The 25,877-nt window shown below is 47.4% G+C and overlaps 1 protein-coding gene across 1 annotated transcript in view; it reads right to left on the reverse strand.

The window, feature by feature from the left end:
• The window catches only part of rasal1a (RAS protein activator like 1a (GAP1 like)), a 275,372-nt gene that overhangs the window by 97,619 nt on the left and 151,876 nt on the right, over window positions 1-25,877 (reverse strand). Inside the window, exon 11 of the mRNA XM_078227421.1 lies at window positions 9,291-9,444. Coding sequence (XP_078083547.1) covers window positions 9,291-9,444 — 154 coding nt within the window. The remainder of the gene's footprint in view (window positions 1-9,290; window positions 9,445-25,877) is intronic.

Raw genomic sequence — 25,877 nt, forward strand, 5'->3', positions numbered from 1 at the left:
CAGCCTGCATTCAGCAGGGAGCTACTGGAGAGTTGGCTGTGTACAGATGTATGGTGTAAATAAAATAACTTGGTGATGAGACTTTCGCCTCCGTGGAGTTATTACAGTTGCCTTTGAAGAACTAAGAAAGTGCCAATAAAGTTAAGCCTGTGGTGGATACAACAACTGTCCAGTCAGCACTTCTGTCTGGTTCAAAATTCTCAGATATGCAATTGAAAACCATGAATTGGACTTGTGACAAAAGGAGACCGAGGGATCTGTCATTCAGCTTCCCTTATATTCCACTCCCGATAATTACTATTTACCAAGTGAGGGGCCAGATCTGCACTTGGCAGCTGTCGACTGAACAACTAACAATTATTCACCTTGAGGTGAAAGAAGTGGCTTCTTTCTGTGGTCAGGATGGATATAGTATCACTTATTGTCAGATACTTGAACCAAATAGGTCTTTCTCCATATCTCGTGGTCTGATATCCCAGTCTGCTTGGGTACCTACCAGCCAGCCAGTTTCATTAATGGCACATGGATAAGTAGGGCTGCCAATCAACTTCAGGTTACCCATGCTCGAGTATCCAGGGTAATCCTGCCAGGACAAGTAGCTGGAGGTTTACTGGTGATCTGGATAAACTCCAGCACACTCAGGAGTGCCCAAACCTTGACTCTTGCCAATCTGTGCCTGAGCTCTCTGGTGGCTCTCTGCTGGGACAGGAAGTGAGCTCCCCACGTCTGAGAAAAGGTGACTGTCCTTCAGTCAGTAAGTTGGTAGGCTTCTGATTCCAAACAAGCGAGGCACTCGGCTGGCAAAAATAAAGAACCGTGAACTGGATTTCAGAGCCCCAACAGCAGCAGAAACACCATTGTAGATCATAGAATCCCCAAAAGAGGCCATTCAGCCCATCAGGTCTGCAGCGACTCTCTGATAGAGTATCTTACCCAGGCCCACTCCCTCACCCTATCCCTGTAACCCCACACATTTACCATGGCTAACCCATCGAACCTATACACCTTTGGACTCTAAGGGACAATTGAGCATGGCCAATCCACCTAACCTACACATCGTTTCGATTCCCGGCTTGGGTCACTGTCTTTGTGGAGTTTGTACGTTCCCCCCGTGTCTGCGTGGGTTTCCTCCGGGTGCTCCAGTTTCCTCCCACAGTCTAAAGATTGCGGGTTAGGTTGATTGGCCATGCTAAGTTGTCACTTAGTATCAGGGGCACTAGCAGGATAAATATGTGGGGCTATGGGGATAGGGCTTGGGTGGGATTGTGGTCGGTGCAGACCCGATGGGCCGAATGGGCTCCTTCTGCACTGTAACGATTTTACAATTCTATGATTCTATCTTTGGAGTGTGGGAGGAAACCAGAGCACCCGGAGGAAACCCACGCAGACATGGGGAGAACATGCAAACTCCACACAGACAGTGACCCAAGGCCAGCATTGAACACGGGTCCCTGGCGCTGTGAGGCAGCAGTGCTAACCACTGTGAAACAGAAACATCGCACACACAGTAGTTTGAAATTCACTTGCACAACTTTTCTTTTGTACAAATCAGCAATTGAAACTCAACCACCCTCCTGGTATAAATAGAAAGTGTGATGGACAGAGATGGTCCGCACTAATCAGGGCAAACTTGGCAATGACAGAAGAACAGCAGGAGGTGCTCAAAAAGTAATCCACAGAACGCACATGAAACAGAACCAGTGAATACCCCTTAGGCAAAAGAACACTACTTGCCAAAAAAATGCCATCGATGACTAAAGAAGTAAGAGACAACACCAAGATAAATGACAAAGCATACAAAAATGGCTAATGTAGCACATATCCTAGTGAATGACAGAAATAGAAGGGGCAGCAAAATAAACAGATACTGCAGATGTGAGTGGATAAATCCACCTTTGAAACCTTGAAATATTCCTTCAAAAACAGGGTTCGACGCATGCGCCAAGTATAAAAGTGAACCACCAACATGGTTGTGGGTGGTCACCAGTTTGAAACGCCATTGGAATCCAACGTGAAGAGTGAGCTTACCTTCATCTCCAGCATATCTTTGCAACACAGCCGATATTACCTGCTTGATCCCTTGCGCCCAATTGCAGTTCAGGTGCATTGGCCATGCTAAATTCTCCCTCAGTGTACCCGAATAGGCGCCGGAGTGTGGCGACTAGGGGACTTTCACAGTAACTTCAGTGCAGTATTAATGTCAGCCTTACTTGTGACACTAATAAATAAAAGGTACCAGTCAGTGAAACATGCCTTTGTGGGGTGATGCGGAGATGCTGGCGTTGGACTGGGATAAACACAGTAAGAAGTCTCACAACACCAGAAGCCACTAGTGGCTTTTGCTACCAAATAAACCTGTTGGACTTTAACCTGGTGTTGTGAGACTTCTTACTTTGTGGGGTGAAACATTGATGCTGACGGCTGAAGTGAGTATAACACATCATGACTGAAAAGTGGGTCGACCAAGTATATGTAAAACACATGAATTTTGGGGCAGGAAAATGGGGTCATCTCATACACTGGGTCAATTTATATGGCACGATTTATGACAGTTAAGAGTTAAAGAAGGAATACGAAAATAACCTGGCAACGTACATCAAAATCAATAGGAAATCTTTACAATTATATTAGAAAAAAGAGGTTGGCATGGAGCAATGTGGGCCCCTTGAAAGCTGACGATGGCAACGCTGTCAGTAAAAGAGTGGAAATGATGCACATGCTGAATCATTACTTTGTGCAAGTATTAGAACTTAACATTGAGTAAGGGACAGGGACTCACTAAAATTAGCAAAAGAAAAATAGCAAAAATGGCAAAAATAATGGCATTAAAGAGTGGCAAACCCCCAGGAGCAGCTGGTTTCCATCCCAAGACTCTAAAGGAAAGTGAGAACATTGCAGATGCCTAAATATAGGCCGGAATTTTCCGGATGTTCACACACCGCCGCCGCTGTAAGCGAGGACGGGGAATTTGGCGCACAGCCAAATCTCCATTGACTGTAGCAAGTCCAGAAAATCCCGCCGGCGTGAACGGCTGGAAAATTCCGGCCATAATCTTCCAAATTTCTCGGGATTTGGGAAGCATTCCTTTGGATTGGAAAGCATGTGTCTGTCTCTCTGCCATTGGAAAAAGATGAGGAAAGGGAACTAGGAAATTATAGAGCAGAACTAACATCTGTTGTCAGAAAATTATTTGTGTCGATCTATAAGGGTAGGGCGACCAAAATATTTCAAATTTTCAGTTGAATGGAGAGCAATGTTTTTGGGGTCAGAAAGAGAGGGGACATGTCCCCTTTTCTTTGTGCTCTTCCACTTTTCTTTCAGCTCATGTCCGACCCTTGTTGCTCTCTGTGATGCCTTGCCCTTATCTTCTGACTTGTTGTCTTCTTGTCCCCTGGGGCTTTCTCTTCTTATATATTATATATTATTATTCGTGTTAGTTTTTTCTTGTGTAGGGTGGTGAATGGAGGGTACCCCCGTAGAAAGAGAAAGAGTAGGTGGGTGGGGGGGGTGGGGTAAAGGACAAAGGGAAACAGGATGATGGTCTGCTTCTGCCATATTTTAGGTGGCTGGGGGAAGGTGGTTGTTGTTGAGGTGGTGTGTGTTAGGAGGGGGTTGCTAGGTTGGGGGTTTACATGTTTCTGGGGGTTGGGATGGATGGCAAGTGGTGTGTGCGTTGGGAGAGTTGTTTTTGGGGGTTTCCTGGCTGGAGAGAGAGACGGCATGGATTTACAAAGGGCGCGTCACGCCTGACAAACCTGATTGAATGTTTTGCAGAAATGCTTAAAGTAGCGGGAGAAGGAGATGTTTAAGGATGTAATTTATATGGAATTTCAGAAGACAATTTGGTAAACTGTCTCATAGGAAGGTGTTATCTAAAGATTAAGTTCATGGAATTGAAGGCAATTTATTGAGCCGATCCGAGAATTGGCAGAGCAGAAGGAGGAAGAGAATAGGGATAAATTGACAGGTATCTAATTGGCAGGATGTGACTAGTGGTTTTGAGGTGAGCGCGGCCAGAGAATCCCACCCATGGGGCAAAGGTGGGTATTTGGAGTTGGATAGATCAATCATGATCTCACTGAACAGCCGAGACTTGAGGGCTGAATGGTCTCCTCCAGTAACTCCTCCGCACTTATTTGCTGGTGGCATCTGTGGTACTACAGAGAAAACGCACCCCTATTATTGGCAAGGGCACTGCCCAAGGCACCAGCATCATCCCATTTCTATCCCAGCACCTTTCAAATCCCAGGAATAATCTGGAACTCCAGCTTGAACAGCTGGTTCATGAAGGCAGCTCACCACCACCTGGGCAATAAATACTGGCCCAGCCAGCGATGCACACATCCCATGAATGAATAAAAGAAACGGTGCTAAATATGTGAATAAAAGAAACATGTGTTAAAGATAGCATTTGTTGAAAATAAGAAAGTGGTAAACCGTCGCCAGATTTTATTAGAGTGAGTCACATGGGTTGGAATTCTCCAGCTGTTCACGCTGGAGGGATTCTCCTGTCCCGTCGGCAGTGCACCCTTGCCCGCACGTTTCCCGCCAGCGTGGGGTGACGTTAATGGAAATTCCCATTGATAGCGGCGGGACCAGAGAATCCCGTCGCCAGCAAACAATGCGCCACCTCCCACCAATGGGAAACACGTGGCTGGGAGGACAGAGAATCTCATCCCCCCGATATTTTAATTATAATCTAACCACATTCCATGTATCCAGAAAATATCCTCATTTACAGAAGACTGAGGGGTGACCTGATTGAGGTGTTCAAGATTATGAGGGGTATGGACAAAGTGGATAGGGAGCTGCTGTTCCCCTTAGTTGAAGGGTCAGTTACGAGGGGACACAAGTTAAAAGTGAGAGGTGGGAGGTTTAGGGGGGATTTAAGGAAAAACATTTTTACTCAGTGGGTGGTAAGGGTCTGGAATGCACTGCCTGGGAGAGTGTCATAGAGGTTTACAGCATGGAAACAGGCCCTTCAGCCCAAATTGTCCATGCTGCCCTTTTTCTTTAAAACCCCTAAGCTAATTCCAATTGCCCGCATTTGGACCATATCCCTCTATACCGATCGTACCCCTGTAACTATCTAAATGCTTTTTAAAAGATAAAATTGTACCCGCCTCTGCTACTACCTCTGACAGCTTGTTCCAGACACTCACCACCCGCTGTGTGAAAAAAATTGCCCCTCTGGACACTTTTGTATCTCTCCCCTCTAACCTTAAACCTATGCCCTCTTGTTTTAGACTCCCCTACCTTTGGGAAAAGATATTGACTATCTAGCTGATCTGTGCCCCTCATTATTTTATAGACCTCTATAAGATCACCCCTCAGCCTCCTATGCTCCAGAGAAAAAAGTCCCAGTCTATCCAGCCTCTCCTTATAACTCAATCCATCAAGTCCCGGTAGCATCCTAGTAAATCTTTTCTGCACTCTTTCTAGTTTAATAATATCCTTTCTATAATAGGGTGACCAGAATTGCACACAGTATTCCAAGTGCGGCCTTACCAATGTCTTGTACAACTTCAACAAGACATTCCAACTCCTGTATTCAATGGTCTGACCAATGAAACCAAGCATGCCGAATGCCTTCTTCACCACTCTGTCCACCTGTGACTCCACTTTCAAGGAACTATGAACCTGTACCCCTAGATCTCTTTGTTCTGTAACTCTCCCTAATGCCCTACCATTAACTGAGTAAGTCCTGCCCTGGTTCAATCTACCAAAATGCATCACCTCACATTTATCTAAATTAAACTCCATCTGCCATTCGTCAGCCCACTGGCCCAATTGGTGGAGGCGGGATGCCTGACATCCTTTAAAAAGTACCTGGATGAGTACTCGGCACGCCATAATATTCAAGGCTATGGACCAAGTGCTGGCGAGTGGGATTAGGTGGGCAGTTCAGGGCATTTCATGCGTCGGTGCAGACTCGATGAGCCAAAGGGCCTCTTCTGCACTGTAGTATTCTGTGAGTCCGTGAATCTGTGATTCTGTGATACAAGTAAGGTCTTTGCATCCACAATGTTGGGGCTTTTATATTTTGTTCTGGTAATCAAACCGGGCTTCCTTAAAAGCATTTGCTTCACAAATAAATCAGACAAACTCTACAGCCAAGAATGCTATTAGGGAATTACTGGTAACAAATCATCAGAGATGTTTATTGTATTACTGAAATCAATCTCGAATATATCCCTGGCAACAGGAGAGGGGGGCATGCAGGGCAAAAACGTTTCTTGAATGAGGTCGCTCTTCACAAGAACATGACACACAAATAATTCTGCAAAAGCAAAGTAAACCCACCCCGCTGCTGCTTGGTGATGGTTGCTTTCCAATGCTCTCTAAATTTATTAAATTCCAAACATGTATCAAGAATCTAAGATCACGAAAAGCAGGGGACATAACGCTTGATAATTTGGTACACGCAAAATACAAACAAACAAGATGAGTGGGGAGCAGGACAACAGAAGAAATAGCAGAAGGAGTCGGCCCACCGCTCCTCTGGGTTCCTTCACCACTCAGTAAGATCGTAGCTGATCTTTACCCTCAATTCACTGACCCACCCGATCCCTGTAGCCCCTGGTTCCCTTAAGAATTCAAAGGTCTATTGACCTCATCCCTGGATATAGTGACTGAGCATCCACAGCCCTCTGGGTAGAGCATCCCAAAGACTTACCACCCTCTGATGAAGAGGTTCAGCCAGGCCTTTAGAAAAGACAACAAATCATGCCGTCTATGGATCCCATTAGGATCCTTTTCGACTTCTGTTGGCTTTGGATGATCTGAAGTGTTGACTGAGTTTGCAAACACAATGATCATAGAATCACAGAAACCCTACAGTGCAGAAGGAGACCATTTGGCCCATTGAGTCTGCACCAACAACGATCCCACCCAGGCCCTATCCCCATCACTCCGCTAATCCCTCTAACCTACGCATCCCAGGACACTAAGGGGCAATTTAGCATGGCCAATCAACCTAACTCGCACATCTTTGGACTGTGGGAGGAAACCGGAGCACCCGAAAGAAACCCACACAGACACGGGGAGAACGTGCAGACTCCACACAGACAGTGACCCAAGCCAGGAGCCGAACCCAGGTCCCCTGGAGCTGTGAAGCAGCAGTGCTAACCACTGCGCCACCGTGCCGTCCAATGTTCAGTTCTGCATTGAACTGAATGCAGTTGAAATTGATGAGTTGGAATATCAATTCACTTCCTGTAGTAGCAGCCAATGAGACTCACAGCTTTGCAAACATGATGCCAACTGACTGAACCACAAACCTGTGAGGCACTCTGACATTATTAACTGGCCCCTATATCAGACGGATTATTCTGCCTTTACAAGCTCAGTATTGGAGTGATGCAGTTTTTGGTTTCCGCCATTGCTAAATGCATGAGTACAAGTTAGGCCACAAGGCCAAAGTATTAAAACAGCTGAGAAAAGAATGTCTCGGGAACAAATGCAGGAGCAAACACAGCAAGTTGAGGCCGACGCTCTCCCAGTTACGCAATCTTTCCGGAGTGCTCAACTATTATGTGCCCTCAGTACACCAAGTGTTGTGCCAAGAGGATAGGAAGTCAACAGTTTCCACTTTGTTTATGTACATTTCCCATCAAAATCAAATGAATTATTTAATAGGCCTAGGGTGGGGGCTAGTGAGGGTGGCAGGGGGAGGTTTGGATAGACTGTCCAGAGATTTGATTTGATTTGATTTATTATTGTCACATGTATTAGCATACAGTGAAAAGCATTGTTTCTTGCGTGCTATACAGACAAAGCATAACGTTCATAGAGAAAGAAAGAAGAGAGTGCAGAATGTAGTGTTACAGGTCATAGCTAGGGTGTAGAGAAAGATCACTTTGATACGAGGTAGGTCCATTCAGAAGTCTGACGGCAGCAGGGAAGAAGTTGTTCTTGAGTCGGTTGGTACGTGACCTCAGACTTTTGTATCTTTTTCCCGATGGAAGAAGGTGGAAGAGAGTGTGCTCAGGGTTGGCTAACAGGACCAGCCTGTGATGTCTTTGAGCTGTTTTGACATTATGTAAACACAGATCCAAAATGGCAGATTGGGGGAATCTTCCAGTCCTTTTTTATCATTTATCCCCCGGAATGCTAAGTATGGAAGTGTGAAGTTTTGAACAGAAACATAGGCTACACTAAGGGGAGGGGGGGGGGGGGGTTGATTTTCTGCTCTTCTTTTGGTCAGGTGGGATCAGTGAAAGGAACGGTTAATCTTGCGAGATGTCTAATTCAAGCTTCACACCAACGTAAAGGTGCAATGTGATTGTCCCTGCCCCCGCACCAGTGACGTCACGGGAATCTCAACGTTCAACACCGTGAACATCATTATATTACATTTACATATCAATATCAGGCTTCTACACCAGAATCAACACCCCCCCACCACCCCCCCCCTCCCCCCATCCCCCCCTCCCCCCACCCCCCCACCCCCCCCACCCCCTCCCCTGTAAGAAAGTCCATTCACGCTGGCATGAGCACCGACCAGTGTGAATTGCGATTGGTTCCTCACAGCCTGCACCTGGCGGGTAGACCTCCCAGAGGAGTTCAGGTGAATGCATCACTCAGACAGGAGGAGGTCATGTCCAAGCACTACCCAGACTGTGGCCCCTGGCACTGCCTCCTGGCAATGTCTCCTGGCAATGTCTCCTGGCAATGTCTCCTGGCAATACCCAGGCAGCACCAGGGGTAGTGCCAGCCGGTGGGGGAGGGGAGGGGGGGTTGCATGGGGGTGATGCATGAGTGGGAGGGGGTTCCTGGTTAACTTTTGTGCACTGCGGGGGGCGTCCTTTAAAAATAGCTCCCCGAGCTTTAAAAAAAACGAAGTGGCTGATGAGGTCATGGGACTCGCCCCTTGTCAGTTTGTCTTCTATGTTGCCAATGATACGGCGGAGAAAGCCACCATTGGTGCCGGTGGCTTCAACATCTGCCAAATGTGGTAAAACACCGCGCTCTGGCTCTAATTCTCCTTTCAAACTATTCAATAACTTTGAAAGTATTGACCCTGTATGGTTTCCTTTGTTCTTGATTGGTAAGGGGATCAAAGGTTAGGAGGAAAAGGTGGGAAAATGGCGTTGAGAAACATATCAGCCATGATCGAATGGCGGAGCAGGCTCAATGGGCCGAATGGCCTAATTCTGCTCCTATACCTTATTGTCTTATGGTGTCTAATAAGGAACTATCTATTATTACAGACTGTGCAGTTTGTCCTGCTCATTCACTAACTGTCGGAAAGATTCACCTTTGGGTCTTTTGCTGAATTCAGCACTTACTTGTTTTGTTCACTTCTCTCATATTGAGGTAGTCAAGAAATGGCACCACCAGGCCCTGACCCAGGAAAATCTTCACCAGAGTTACTGCCACATCCTGTCGGCTCTCCACCGTGGTAACTTCCTCCAGCATGGTGAGAGGGGTCATATCCTCAACCTGGTAAAGATCAGAAAGAGTTCCCGGTAAGCCACAAGCTCCTGACAAATAGGTCATTTCCATTTATAAATAAATAATAATTATTATTTATTTATTAGTCACAAGTAGGTTTACATTAACACTGCAATGAAGTTACTGTGAAAATCCCCCAGTCGCCACTGTCTGGTGCCTGTCCGGGTACACTGAGGGAGAATTTAGCATGGCCAATGCACCTAACCAGCAACTAACTTTTGGATCGTGAGAGGGAACCGGAGCACCCGGAGGAAACCCACGCAAACACGGGGAGAACGTGCAGACTCCGCACTGACACTGACCCAAAGCGGGAATTGAACCCAGGTTCCTGGCGTTGTGAGGCAGCGGTGCTAACCACTGTGCCATCGTGCCACCCTCCAGGCAGTGACCCCTGGCACTGCCCCCGGCACAACCCAAGCCACATCGGGGGCAGTGCCGGGGAGGGGGTGTGCGTGGGGTTGATGTGTGGGTGGGAGGGGGTTCCTGGTTAACCATTGTGCACTGGGGTGGCCTTTAGTGAGCATCCAAGTTAAAGTAAAGTAAAGTTTATTCATTAGTCACAAGTAAGGCTTACATTAACACTGCAATGAAGTTACTGTGAAATTCCCATAGTCACCACATCCGGCACCCGTTCAGGCTAATGCACGTAACCAGCACTTCTTTCAGAAGGCGGGAGGAAACTGGAGCACTCGGAGGAAACCCACGCAGTCACAGGGAGAATGTGCAAACTTCACATAGACAGTGACCCAAGCCGGGAATTGAACCCGGGTCCCTGGAGCTGTGAAGCAGCAGTGCTAACCACTGTGCCACCCCAGGAACCTCAGATGTAGTTTCCTGAGTGTAAAGCTGACGAGAGTTACAGAGTCATAAAATGAGAGTATGGAACAATCCATATCCTTTAAACGTTAGACGTAAAGGCAAATAGAGTCGCAATTCTAAGTGTCCAACATGGTCTTGTTTTCTTCCCAATATTTGGGATTCTCCCTCTTCCACATCCCTTTCATTAAAATCTGCTGCTAATTCCCCGGTATGTTTATCGGGATTCATCTCTCAGCTGGCAACTAAAGAGATGAAACTGCGGGGCCGGGAAAGATATCCAGACAATTGTATCCAGGGGTCGTTAATGAAGGTGAGCTATCGTTAACAGTAAATTTTGAAGAAGGTGTTTTCTACAAATGAAATGGCCAGGATTATTGCCCTTTTAGGTCAGCAGTTGTGATAAATCAGAGGGGGTTCTGCAACATTGACTTGTTGCACTGTTCATGAACACATTAGCATTTTTGACACTTGGTTCTTTTATCCATCATTTGGAGGATTGGAGTGTGACATCACTTCCATTGACAGATTCACTGTAAACAACTGGAATCTTCAGCGATTGAATCATCCTATTGATAGATTACATGAAGGTAATGAATAAACCTGTCAATAACGGCGACCACCAAGGTTGGTGATGCATTATGAACTTACCTCCATGACCAACATGAAGCAGACATTCACTGTGTGGTTGGCTTGTTGAGGGGGTGCCTTCAGCCACTCTCTAATCTCCCTTTTCCCAAAGGTAGGGGAGTCTAAAACTAGAGGGCATACGTTTAAGGTGAGAGGGGAGAGATACAAAAGGGTCCAGGGGGTCAATTTTTTCACACAGAGGGTGGTGAGTGTCTGGAACGAGCTGCCAGAGGTAGTAGTAGAGGCGGGTACAATTTTGTCTTTTAAAAAGCATTTAGACAGTTACATGGGTACGATGGGTATCGAGGGATATGGGCCAAACACAGACAATTGGAACTGGCTTAGTAGTAAAAAAAGGACGGCATGGACAAGTTGGGCCGAAGGGCCTATTTCCATGCTGTAAACTTCTATGATTCTGTGACTCTTATTTTCTCTCTTGCTTCCTAAACACCTTCCCCATCTCTTCCTTTCAGATCCATTTTCAAATCCGTCTCTTTCACCAATCTTTTGGCAACACCACCTAATCCTTTCTTCTTCAACGTGTAGCTTACCCCCCTGTCTCCTGCATTTTGAAGCCCTTTGAAACATTTGCCTATCAATAGAAACAATGTGCAGGGATAAGGGGAAAAGACAGGGGAATGTCACTAAGTCGTGATGCTCCTATGGAGTGCCAATACAGTCACGATGGGCCAAGTGGCCTCCTTCTGCGCCATAACAGTTCTGTGACTCTGTGATATCTCACTGTACAGAGGCAAGTTGCTGCTGTTTTTGTTAATGGCGGAACTTTCTCCTGTGATATCACATGCTGAGCACCAATGTATCAAATCATGGTCTGGCCGAACATGCACACTTTAACTCTGTAGAGCAGAGGTGGGAAACCTGCAGCCTGGGGGCCCATCTGGGTTCTGAGTGCAGCCAACGAGACATTTTGTTGGCCGTTAGCCATGCACATGGTTGCCACATTCTGCTGATTTCCATCGTAGTTTTTTTTGTACCGGTATAACTGAAGTGATAGACCTGTAAAGCAAGGGCAGGTGAAGTGAGGTGTGTGCTGACTGCACACAGCATCGCTGTGAGAGCTGTGCGCTCCCTTCGCGTCTAATGTGTAAATATTTATCTTGTCTTTACCATTTGAAGTTTATATTAATATATAAACGATTAACCATTTTCTCTAACTCGTTGTGAAATATTCAGCGTCTATTAATTTATTTAATCTTATTCATGGGGCCATGGTTAGTGAAGAAGCCTGATTTCAATCTTGCGTCCCACTGAAATTAAGGAAGGCCACTCATGTGGCCCACTCACTAGCCTAGGTTGCCCATCACCGCAGTAGAGTTAACACACTGCCGGATGCAGTCTCTACAACAATGATTACACTTCCAGATGTAATTCATTGGCTGCGTGGGTTTCCTCCGGGTGCTCCGGTTTCCTCCCACATTCCGAAAGACGTGCTGGTTAGATGCATTGGCCGTGCTAAATTCTTCCTCAGTGTACCCGAACAGGTACCGGAGTGTGGCGGCTAGGGGATTTTCACAGTAACTTCATTGCTGTGTCAATGTGAGCCGACTTGTGACAATAATAAATCAATTTTAAACTTTGGCTGCGAAGTGCATTGCAACTTCTTCAGTTCATCAAATGTGCTCCATGAATGCCAGTTCTTTCCCTTGTAATGAGAAAAGCGGCATCGAATCTGTTTCCAGTGCAGCTCCTTTCATTAGTTCTGGAAACAAAGGCATCTATTTTCCACTAAAACTTAGCATTAGCTAAGTTTCTTTTCTCTTCACACTTTTTCCCCTCTCAAATGGAACAATCCTTTGTGTGAAGCACAAATTCGCTGTCCCTTTCATTTCGAGCACAATCTGCGCACTCCACAGAGACCGGGGTCACCATGAATTGGAAGTATCTGTGACACATCCGCAGTCAATGGCTCTTTGTTTCATTCAGGTGTTCCGTGCTCCACTTTACGCTCTGCTTTGTGTGGTATCAGGCACATCATAGTGCAGTCTGACATACCCTTTCCTCAGACCAGCTATGTGAATAATACAGGAGATAATTTACAAGCAGCTATGGGCTCTTTTACATCCTATTGTACATCTCTATACTCGTGAAGGCATATGTATCATCTTGAGAGACCGTGCAGACAAGAATAAGCTTAGCCGCTGAAATGTGTTCCATAAACTAAAGTACCTTGGAGTCTAAAATTACACCAGCTGGTTTTACCACTTACAAGGGCACAGAGGATATTAAGTTAAAGGCAATATAAATCTGAAACCACTTACAGGCAGGATTCTCTGTATACAGTACTACCTTCGCCATTTTAAAGATATATCCATCCTACCTGTCTGGTTTAAGATTTATAGTATGACCACAACACCAAGTACCGCCAGTAGAACATAAGAAATAGGAGCAGGAGTAGGCCATCTAGCCCCTCGAGCCTGCCCCGCCATTCAATAAGATCATGGCTGATCTGACGTGGATCAGTACCACTTACCCGCCTGATCCCCATAACCCTTAATTCCCTTACCGATCAGGAATCCATCCATCCGCGCTTTAAACATATTCAGCGAGGTAGCCTCCACCACCTCAGTGGGCAGAGAATTCCAGAGATTCACCACCCTCTGGGAGAAGAAGTTCCTCCTCAACTCTGTCTTAAACCGACCCCCCTTTATTTTGAGGCTGTGTCCTCTAGTTTTAACTTCCTTACTAAGTGGAAAGAATCTCTCCGCCTCCACCCTATCCAGCCCCCGCATTATCTTATAAGTCTCCATAAGATCCCCCCTCATCCTTCTAAACTCCAACGAGTACAAACCCAATCTCCTCAGCCTCTCCTCATAATCCAAACCCCTTATCTCCGGTATCAACCTGGTGAACCTTCTCTGCACTCCCTCCAATGCCAATATATCCTTCCTCATATAAGGGGACCAATACTGCACACAGTATTCCAGCTGCGGCCTCACCAATGCCCTGTACAGGTGCATCAAGACATCCCTGCTTTTATATTCTATCCCCCTCGCAATATAGGCCAACATCCCATTTGCCTTCTTGATCACCTGTTGTACCTGCAGACTGGGCTTTTGCGTCTCATGCACAAGGACCCCCAGGTCCCTTTGCACGGTAGCATGTTTTAATTTGTTTCCATTGAGATAGTAATCCCATTTGTTATTATTTCCTCCAAAGTGTATAACCTCGCATTTCTCAACGTTATACTCCATTTGCCATATCCTCGCCCACTCACTCAGCCTGTCCAAATCTCTCTGCAGATCTTCTCCGTCCTCCACACGATTCACTTTTCCACTTATCTTTGTGTCGTCTGCAAACTTCGTTACCCTACACTCCATCCCCTCCTCCAGATCATCTATATAAATGGTAAACAGTTGCGGGCCGAGTACCGATCCCTGCGGCACGCCACTAGTTACCTTCCTCCAACCGGAATAACACCCATTTATTCCGACTCTTTGCTTCCTGTCGGATAGCCAGTCCCCAATCCACTTTAACACACTACCCCCAACTCCGTGTGCCCTAATCTTCTTCAGCAGCCTTTTATGGGGCACCTTATCAAACGCCTTTTGGAAATCCAAAAACACCGCATCCACCGGTTCTCCTCCATCAACCGCCCTAGTCACATCTTCATAAAAATCCAACATGTTCGTCAAGCACGACTTTCCCCTCATGAATCCATGCTGCGTCTGATTGATCGAACCATTTCTATCCAGATGCCCTGCTATCTCCTCTTTAATAATGGATTCCAGCATTTTCCCTACTACAGACGTTAAGCTGACCGGCCTATAGTTACCCGTATAGTAAGACCTTTGTATTTACTGAATTTTATTTCCACTGTCCTTACAGAGAGAAACTGAAAGAAGCAGTCTGAGATTTTTCCTCCATCTGGGATTGGCCAATCCCAACGGCACCAACTGTTCCTGGTGGCCGGGGAGGGGACAGGGCACTGGGAGCTGAAAAATCAGATTCCCTCTGGCGTGAAATGGCCCACATATGTGCCCACATCCGTCATGCCAGGCCAGAATTCCCACCAGAGTCCGGCGTGGAGCCATTTTGCATCCAATTAATAGTGGAGTCTCCAGAATGTGGATCTTCTCACTGCAGGTATGGAGTGTGCAGATGTGACCAGGCATTGGGGGGGAGGAATGAGCGAAAAGGAGATGAGAGGGAGGGGTCTGTGTGTCAACTGTTGATTCCTCAGGCGGTGTATGTACATTGAGTGAATTGGAGAGGCACGGTGGCACAATGGTTAGCACTGCTGCCTCACAGCTCCAGGGACCTGGGTTCAATTCCCGGCTTTGGTCACTGTCTGTGTGGAGTTTGCATGTTCTCCCCGTGTCTGTGTGGGTTTCCTCCGGGTGCTCCAGTTTCCTCCCACAATCTGAAAAAATGTGCTTGTTAGGTGCATTGGCCATGCTAATTTCTCCCCCAGTGTACCCGCACAGGAGTGTGGCAACTAGGGGATTTTCACAGTAACTTCATGGAAGTGTTAATGTAAGCCTACTTGTGACTAATAAATAAACTTTAAAGAAAGGATGGTGAGGGTTAAAGGGGACAGTGGAGCCGTTAGGCTGTGAGAGAGGATCCTGCAAAGACGGGAGAAGGGACGCTGTGGGTTGCTGAAGGGAACATGGAAGTAAAAGGGGCGGCCTCACAGTGCCTGGGGTTCAATTTTGGTCTTGGGTGACTGCCTGTATGAAGTTTACACGTTCTCCCTGTGTCTGCGTAGGCTTCCTCCGGGTGCTCCGGTTTCCTCCCACAGTCTAAAGATGTGTGGATTAGGTTGATTGGCCATGGAAAATTGATCATTGGTTTCAGGGGGATTAGTGGGGTAAATATGTGGTGTTACGGGGCTAGGGCCTGGGTGGGATTGTTGTCAGTGCAGACTCGATGGGCTGAATGGCCACTGTAAAGATTCTATGATTTAGAACATAGAACATTACAGCGCAGTACAGGCCCTTCAGCCCTCGATGTTGGGCCGACCAGTGAAACCAATCTAAAGCCCATCTAACCTACACTATTCCAATAGTGCTGCTCAGGAAAGTAGGAGATGTGGAAATTCAGAATAGCCCAGAATGGGGGACAATGGGGGAAGGTTGTAGGGTGACTTTAGAGTCAATCGTCATACCCGGAGGTTCAATGATTATGTGACGAGGGTGTGAGTCATGGGGGGAGGTTGGAAGATGTTGGACTCTTCCTGAAAATTCACACACACCATGGCCGCTTACACCTCTCTAAAGCCTCAAGGTGGAGGTCTGGAGATGCTGTTTGGGACTTGGGTCATTGGAACTGAGCGGAGCAGCAGGGTAGCTTAACTAGACAACAGACCAGAAACCCCAGCACAGAGTACTGACAATGCCGAGGTGTTTAAATGGATGAGCGCATGAAGGGCAAATGCTCAGCATGAGCAGTAGGCTTTTTGCACATGTCTCACAAGGGTCCTGGCAAAGATCCTTACCTCTGTGTTTATGCACGATTCTGGGGGGACATGGACCCAGCCTGATGTGTCCTCTGAAAATGGAGGGAGGGGTGGTGTCGCACAGGTTTAAAGACTACGAATCACAATGAAACCATGTCAGACCTCATTGTAGTGCAAGTGTAGTGCATTTCCAAAAGTGTCAGAGCATTAATAAACATAGTGCACGCGTGAAATCTAAACTTCTCAACTTTTTGTTACCAACCATTTCTTCCCAGAACTTCCCCTGATATCCGCAGCAGGGGTAGAGGCAGCCTGCTGATCACTTTGACCTTGACTGGTGTCCTCTGGGGATCTGCGGCCTGGAGGCCCTGGCTTACTCCGGCTCTCCTACTGTGGAGCAGCTGCTCCGTCTGCATCACCCAGGATGGAGCTGAAGTGGTCGCAGGCAAGGGGGATTCTGCAGGACCGGACACCCTCAGAGAGTACCTAGTGCAGGCTCCACAAGCATTCAATTCCCCCTCCCTTAGCGTTCCCGAGTGCACTTGCCTGACTCATTGAGGAGCGAAAAGCGAGCAGGTGGCTTCATGAGCTGCCTCCAACATGGAGGAACACACGACCTTTAGGGTTCGATGTGATTACATTGCGCATGGATCCTGTTCATAGAATCCTACAGTGCAGAAGGAGGCCATTCGGCCCATCGAGTCTGCACCGACCACAATCCCACCCAGGGCCTATCCCCATAACTCCATGCATTTACATTAGCTAATCCCCCTGACACTAAGGAGCAATTTCGCATCGCCAGTCCACCTAACCAGCACATCTTTGGACTGTGGGAGGAAACCAGAGCAACTGAAGGAAACCCACGCAGACATGGGGAGAGTGATTGTTGGATGGAGGCTACCCGCTGACCTCTCTCCCTGCACAGGCCCAGTCTGGTTCCTTCCCTGCCAGCCCGGCTGTCCGCTCCTCAAACTCTGTAAGGTTTTTCAGGGCAGGCCGGCCCCAGCCCTCCTCTGTCTCTCTCCTGTTGTGCCGTAACTTTTCCTGAGCAAAGAGAGAGGATGGGGTTGACAGCAATTGCGTTTCCGATTTCTCTCCAGTCTTACAAATAACCCACTGAATTGTATCGAATGATTGATGCACAACAAGTTAGCCACAAGGGTTCTGGGCAGCACCCTCCAGAGCAGTGAAGCCATGTGGATAGAAGGACACGGCTCACAGAGGCATGTCATTAACGGTGCTTGCTGATGCCCTCAATGCCCCCCTCTGCCAGAGCATATCTGAGTTCTCTGTGTGGGTCACGCATCCACAGTGGTGTCTCCACCTGCAGGCTAGATGGACTGCAGTGGGACTATGAAGCATCACCTCACATTGAGTAGCTTTTTTATGCATGGACCTCACGGATGGTGCCCTTACCACTGAGGCTCAAGTCTTCTCTACCATTCAGTGAGCTGAGTGTGAGCAGTTGAGGGTTCACTTACACTGGTGGCGTGGATGAGGTCGTTCATCCATTTCCGGGCAATCTTCCAGTGGAGGCCGTGGGCACTGCCCACCCTGGCGACTTCCTCTCATGCAGTGTTGGCCACACAGCCTGGCCTTCTCCCTCCAGCCTCGGGTACTGGACAATCCCCTTGGCTTCCACTGCATTGAACAGCACATTGAGGGAAAGCTCACTGAATCTGGGGGGCCGGAGGTCCCTGGGATCACCGGACTATCCTCCTCTTTCCACAGTGGGTTCACAACAAAAGAAGTTGATGCCCAGGTGCCTTTTAAAGAAAGCGCTCGGATGTGAATGATGGGGTTTGCATCATCCAACCCGCAGTGATTCGGGAAACCCCCAAGTGTAACATCACACGATTGGTTGCAAATTCCCATTGGGTTCCATGGCGAGAAACATTCCCAACTCCCACCCGTGCCACCGAGACCTGGAACGAGTGATCCTGGCTACTGTCCAGCAGGCTTCATGAAATAATTCAGTCTTGGAGAGAGGTAACGGTGAGTATGGCAACATTGAAAAGCGCCACAATTAACAGAGCCTTGTTTAAAAAATTCTATACAATGGTATCGAGCTTCACAATAATAAATCTAAAATATCAAAAGACAAGGTGGCTTCTATTAATTTGAGGCTCTTTTCTATTTCCTGTCTTGATTGGAAGCTTTAACAAATTGTAAACATAATCAGTCCTCATTGTGAAATTGCGTATTCACTGCTTCCTCCAAAGGCTCGTCTGATTGTTCGATACCATTCGCTCAATAAATCGCAGACTGCAGCAATATTTTGGGGCGCAAGCTTCTATTATCATTCTAGGTGTTGAAAAATATTGAGGTATCGATGGTTAATTGAGGCAAAGCAATCTTTCAAAAATGGTCTGACTGGGTGGCATGGTGGCACAGTGGTTAACACTGCTGCCTCACAGCGCCAGGGTCACAGGTTCGAATCTGGCTTTGGGTCGGTGCGGAGTCTGGACGTTCTCCCTGTATCTGTGTGGGTTTCCTCCAGTTTCCTCCCACAGTCCAAAGATGTGCAGGTTCGGTGGATTGGCCATGCTGAATTGCCTGGGCTTATGGGGATTGGACGGGGGGGGGGGGGGGGTGGGGTGTGAGAGCCTGAGTAAGATGTTCTTTCAGAGAGTCAGTGCAGACTTGATGGGCCGAATGGCCTCTTTCTGCACTGTAGGGATTCTATAGTCACTCATTCACACAAATAGACTCCTAGAAATACACTAATAATAAATGGCATTCCTGATAATCTTCTGTAATGAATGATCGTTATTACAAGGAGCCTGGACCAAACTAGGATCAGTCTGTTCTTTTACATAACGTGGACATGATGTGGAGATGCCGGCGTTGGACTGGGGTAAGCACAGTAAGAAATCTCACAACACCAGGTTAAAGTCCAACAGGTTTATTTGGTAGCAAGAAAGCTTATGGTATTTGCTACCAAATAAACCTGTTGGACTTTAACCTGGTGTTGTGAGACTTCTTGCTCTGCTTTTACATAACAGCCAGAGAAGGCTTTGGTTTATCCAGGTCTTAAAGCAGGCAAACAAATGAAGAGCCCTGCATGAAACTTTGAAAATAAATGGTGGGATATAGCTAAATGTAGGTATCCCTATGTTTAAATAAGGTATGAAGGTGGTCATATATATATATTTATATATAGGGAGTTAATGGAATACCTGGGAGAGGCCAAATGGCCATTGTTTTCTGTTTGTGGTTAGCTGAAGTAAATATGTTGACTGATACAATACTTGGTTTAATGTTCAAGCAAAGTCAAAATGCTGGAAGTTGTGAAACATAAACAGAATGCTGGAAATACTCAGCAGGCCGGGTAGCATCGGAGGGGTGAGTGTGGATGTGGGTTTTTGGAGAGAAACAAAGGCCAAAGATTTTCCGCCTCGCACACCCTGGGAATCGCAGCGAGCGAGACAGTAAATTCAGTGAACCATTTAACGGTCTTTGAGCTTGGACAGGAATTTCCGGTCTTGGCGTGCGTTCGGCCAGAAAGTCCCGCCCGGAGTTTAATCTAGTTTGACACAGTGCAGAAAGGGCAATAGCTGATGCATTAGGTTGTTTTTTTTTACAGGCGGTGAGGTTCAGGCTGGGATTTTCCAGTCCTGCCTGGGGCTGCAACTGTCACAGACGGCAACAGAATATTTGAAGAGGCAGGATTAGAAAATCCCAACCTCAGTGCAAAATCTTCCCACTCTTCACGCCAACGGGATCTTCCGGTCCTGCCGACGCCGCACCCCTGCCACAGGTTTCCTGGTGGGAAATCCCATTGATAACACTTGGAATATAGTGTTCAATTCTGGTCGCCACACTACCAGAAGGATGTGGAGGCTTTGGAGAAGGTAGAGAAAAGATTTACCAAGATGTTGCCTGGTATGGAGGACATTAGCAATGAGGAGAGGTTGGAGAAACTTGGTTTGTTCTCACTGGAACAACGGAGGTTGAGGGGCGACCTGATAGAAGTCTACAAGATTATGAGAGGCATGGACAGAGTGGATCGTCAGAAGCTTTTTCCCAGGATGGAAGAGTCAATTACTAGGGGGCATGGTTTAAGGTTCGAGGGGCAAGTTTTAAAGGAGATGTACGAGGCAGATTTTTTACAGAGTAGTGGGTGCTTGGAACTCGTTGCCGGGAGAGGTAGTGGAAGCAGATACGATAGTGACTTTTAACGGGCGTCTTGACAAATACATGAATAGGATGGGAATAGAGGGATATGGTCCCCGGAAGGGTAGGGGGTTTTAGTTAAGTCGGGCAGCATGGTCGGTGCAGGCTTGGAGGGTCGAAGGGCCTGTTCCTGTGCTGTAATTTTCTTTGTTCTTTTGATAGTGGCGGGACTGGAAGATGCGGCCTCCTGCTGCTGAGAATCATGCCACTGGGAGGCCAGAGAATCTTGTCCTTTGTCTTTTATCATTGCAGGAAAACATCAGGGGAAACTGGCAGGGGGAATTATTGAACAAATAATATGTGCCCCTTCACTGCAGAAGACTCAAATTCTGCACCAGGAATAGAAGATATCCAAGGGGAAAATAACTGAAGGTCATTCATAGCTTCAGAAAAAATATTGGAAGAACTTAAGGGTCTAAAATCTTACAAAACTCTGAGACCCAACTGCCTAAATCTGACCTTCTAAAAGAGTTCATTACAGCGATAACGGATGAGTGGGATATGGTCTTCCAAACTTTCTTAGATTCTGTAACAGTCCCTGCAGATTGGAAATTAGCTAACCTAACACTGCTAATCAGGAAAGAAAGGAGAGAGGAAACAAGGAACGAAAGACCAGTTAGCTGACATCAGTTGTCAGGAAAATGCAAAGAATATATTATTCAGAAAGCCTTGACAGTTAATGCACATAGAAAGCTTGGTTGACAAATTTGCTGGAGGGCCGTGGGCACTCCCCTGAGGAACTCCTGCAGTGATGAGATGATTGATCTCCAACAATCACAACCATCTTCCTTTGTGACAGACATGACTTTAACCAGCGGAGTTTTCCCCCCGATTCCCATTGACCCCAGTTTTGAGGGCTCCTTGCTGCCGCGCTCAGTCAAATGTGGTCTTGATGTTGAGGGCAGATACTCTCACCTCACCTCTGATGTTGAGCTCCATGTTTGAACCAAGGCTGTAATGAGGTCAGGAGCTGAGTGAGCCTGGTGGAACCCAAGCTGAGCGTCACTGAGCAGGTCATTGCTGAGCAGGTGCTGCTTGATAGCACCGACCCTTTCCATCATTTCACTGACCAGGAGTAGACTGATGAGGCGGTAATTGGCCGGGTTGGATTTGTCCTGCTTTTTGTTACAGGACATACCTGGGCAATTTTCCACATGGTTGGGTAGGTGCCAGTGTTGTAGCTTTACTGGAACAGCCTGGCTCGGGACATCCGAAGTTCTGGATCAAAAGTCTTCAGTACTATTGCTGGAATATTGTTAGGGCTATTGTCTTCGCATTATCAAGTGCTTTCAGCCGTGTCTTGATATCACGGGAGTGAATTGAATTGGCTGAAGACTGACATCTGTGATGCTGGGGCCTCCGGAGAAGGCCAAGATGGATCATCTATTCGACACTTTGTGCTCATGATTGTTGTGAATGCTTCAGCCTCATCTTTTGCACTGATGTGCTGGGCTCCTCCATCATTGAGGAAGTGATCCTTTGGTTGTGGAATCACTTCGCTCCATCGCTTGTTTCTTATGCTGTTTGGCACACGAGTAGTCCCGTGTAGTAGCTTCACCAGGTTACACCACATTTTTAGGTATGTCTGGTGCTGCTCCTGTCATGCCCTCCTGCAATCTTCATTGAAGAACTGCAGCAGTTCAAGAAGACAGCTCATCACCACCTTCTCAAGGGCAATTAGGGATGGGCAACAAGATAGTGACTCATTCCCTCTCATTTGTGATACATATAAATGACTTGGATAAAAACATAGATGCGTGGGTTCGTGAGTTTGGAGACGACACAAAGTTAGGTGGAGTTGTGGATCGTGTAGAAGGTTGTCTAAGGATACAGGGGGATATAGGTCAGTTGCAGATATGGGCGGAGAAATAGCAGGTGGAGTTTAATCCGGGAAAGTGTTGCACTTTGGGAGATCACATGTTAAGGGAAAGTATACAGTTTATGGCAGGACCCTGAACAGCATTGATGTACAGACGGATCTTGGGGTTCAAGTCCATAGCTCCCTGAAAGTGGCCTCACAAGTGGATAGGGTGGTAAAGAAGGCGTATGGCAGGCTTGCCGTTATTGGCTGGGGCATTGAGTACAAGAGTCAGGGTGTCATATTGCAGCTTTATAAAACTTTGGTTAGGCTGCACTTAGAGCACTGCGTTCAATTCTGGTCACCACATTACGGGAAGGATGTGGAGGGTATGGAGAGGGTGCAGACAGGGTTTACCAGGATGCTGCCTGGATTGGAGGATATGAGCTATAAGGAGAAAGTGGACAAACTCGGATTGTTTTCTCTGGAGCGGCAGAGGCTGAGGGGAGACCATAAGTAGAAGTCCATAAAATTATGAGGGGCATAGATAGGGTTGACAGTCAGAATCTTTTTCCCAGAGTTGAAGTGCATGTAGGGATTGAAAGAAGCACAGATACATCATTGTTTCACCTGCAAGGAGTGCTTGGGGCCTGGTGAAATAGCGAGGGAGGAAGACCTGCTGAGTATTTCCAGAACTTTCTATCTTTATTTCACATAGCCAGGAGCACTTTGCTCTTCTAATCAGCACGCACGTCAGGTGAGGGGGGGAGGAAGTTCAAAGATGTGAGGGGCAGGATTTTTATACAGAGAGTACTCGGTGTCTGGAACCCGCTGTCAGGGGTGGTGGTGGAGGCAGATATGATAGGGGTGTTTAATGGCCTTTTAGACAAGCACATGAATATGCAAGGAATAGAGGGATATGGACCAAGGACAGGAAATGAGGGATTAGTTTATTTTGGCGTCAGGTTCGGCACAACAACGTGGGCCGAAGGGCCTGCTCCTGCGCTGCACTGTTCCATGTTCTATTTTAGGGCTATGAATTTTCTGAGTGCAATGATATTGTCATCGGCAGTCTTTCAGGGATGGGCGTGCTTAACAGAAGAGCAAAGTGCTCCTGGTTATGTGAAATAAAGACAGAAAGTTCTGGAAATACTCAGCAGGTCTTCCTCCCTCGCCATTTCCCCAGAGCTCAAACACTCCCTGCAGGTGAAACAATGATATATCTGTACTTCTTTCAATGTAATATTCAGGCTGTCTGCTTTACACTGAGGAGACCAAACATTGATCAGGTCACTGTTTTGCAGAATAACTCTGTTCAGTTTGCGAGTGTGAGCCGGGCTTCCAGTGGCCTGGTGTTCTAACCCTCCATCTTGCCCTGACACTGACCTCCCTGTCCTTGGCCAACTCCAGCGTTTCAATGAAGTTCAACATCAGTGTGAGGATCAGCGCCTCATCTTTGAATGAGGCACTTATAGACAACTTTGGGCTTTAACCACTGCCCTCACTTTGTCTCCTTTTCTTTGCAGGCTTGGATCTTGTTTCTCTTTTGCTTTTTGCCTTCAGGCAGCAGCTGTTCATCAGTCAGCCATTCGCACCTGCTCCAGGCACTTTGTTTCCTTAACCTATTCCATTATTTCTCCCTTTGGTGCTGCACGACCAACTCTGTTATCGTCAAAATTATCCAATCTTCCACCTGTCACAAACCTTGTTACCCACCTGCCCCCATTTCACCTGCTGAAAACCTCCCCACGTCCGTCTCTTCCCAGGCCTGAGGAAAGGTGACCCAACCTCGACCCTAATTTACCATTTTGATTCTAAGTGCTGGGCAGACTTGAAACTGGGAGTGTTTCAGATCTGACTTTTAGCCCCGTTCTCAGGTGCCCCCATACACACCCTGCCTGAAAAAATATCAGCGATTCCGAATCACGCTGCAGAAGCCTGTGGGCGGGGCTTAACGCGCCCGAAATCCTGCAGCTCCGATCGGCGCCTCCAACTGCGCCTGCGCAGAAACAAAATTATAGAATGCGGCTCCCCTGCCACATCGCTCCCGGGCCGGATAATGCCTCCCCCTGACCCCACGGACATTGCCTCACCCCCACAACATTACTAACCCCCTTATCCTCCCACCCTCCACCACCCAGACCGATCGCGGGCCCCTCCCCCCTTCGCCCCTCCCCTCACGATCTCAGGCAGAGTGGCAGCGGACCCCTGCTTCCACCCCCACTGATCTCAGGCAGAGTGGCAGTGGATGCCCCCACTGCCCCCCCACTGATCACAGGCAGAGTGGCAGTAGGCCCCCCCTTTCCCTCCTCCCGCTGCCGCCGATCTCAAGCAGAGAGCCGTCGGACGCTCGGCACTTACCTCCTCACTAACTGGAGCGCCCGAATCGAACTTTTGTGGAGCATGTCTGTTCCACACCGATTCTGGGTGAGCGAACATGATGGTAAAGAGGGAAGTGCCGGTCAGGTTGGGCGTGCAGCCCATTAAGTCAATTTAGATGCATGCAAATGCATTTAAATGGCCGTCGCGCCTGTTTCGGGCGCGGTCCCGATCGTGGCCATTTTCAGGCCTTAGTAAAGGGGGAACTGGTGCAGAGGCGGGCGTGGATCATGTACCCACCCCACACTTGACTTTACCAAGTTTTCGCGCCCAAAAACAGGCGCAACATGATGGTAAAATCTGGTCCAAAATGTCAACTTGCTCTTTCTGTCTCCACAGATTTTTTTATGTTGCCAGGCCTGGTGGACAGGCCTGGTGGACAGGCCTGACTGCGTTGGAGACATGTCCTAAAACACCGAAATGAAGCAGTATTTCATACTTTAATAGTTGTTTAAGCCAGTGTTGTCACTGCTGCCTCGTGTAGGATTGCATCCTGAGCAATAATTTGTGCTATGCAAAATGAGCATGAATTCACAGGCCAGTTGCTTAGCATTTAATGCGAGACAACATGCGTTGTTTACCTCATGGAGATAGGAATCTGTCAAATGCTTTTGTACAAAGGAAACTGATGTGAGGAATAACCTTTCAAAATTCAGGACCAATCTGATCTTATGCATTTTTCCAGCCAAAGCGAATTCATTAACACAGTGGAATGCACAGTTCCACTGGTGATGTGTCCACTTCTATCCATTCATTCTGATGGAAAGGAAGTATGGTTAGCAGACACACTTGAGTGTCCAACCGAATGTCCACTCCATCAGCAAGACAACTCTTGCTTGCACCTCAGCAACATCAGCTGCATCTTACCCCGACCGTAACCCATTCACCACTGCTACCTTAAACATAAAGGGGCAGCACGGTGGCACAGTGGTTAGCCCTGCTGCCTCACCGCGCCAGGGATCCAGGTTCGATTCCCAGCTTGGGTCATTGTCTGTGCAGAGTCTGCACATTCTCCCTCTGTCTGCGTGGGTTTCCTCCGGGTGCTCCAGTTTCCTCCCACAGTCCGAAATACGTGCTGGTTAGGCACATTAGCCATGCTAAAAAATTCTCCCTCAGTGTACCCGAACAGGTGCCGGAGTGTGGAGACTAGGGGATTTTCACAGTAACTTCACTGCATTGTTAATATAAGCCTACAGGTCACAC

Source organism: Mustelus asterias, chromosome 13 (genome assembly GCF_964213995.1).
Source record: "Mustelus asterias chromosome 13, sMusAst1.hap1.1, whole genome shotgun sequence".
Lineage (NCBI taxonomy): Eukaryota > Metazoa > Chordata > Chondrichthyes > Carcharhiniformes > Triakidae > Mustelus > Mustelus asterias.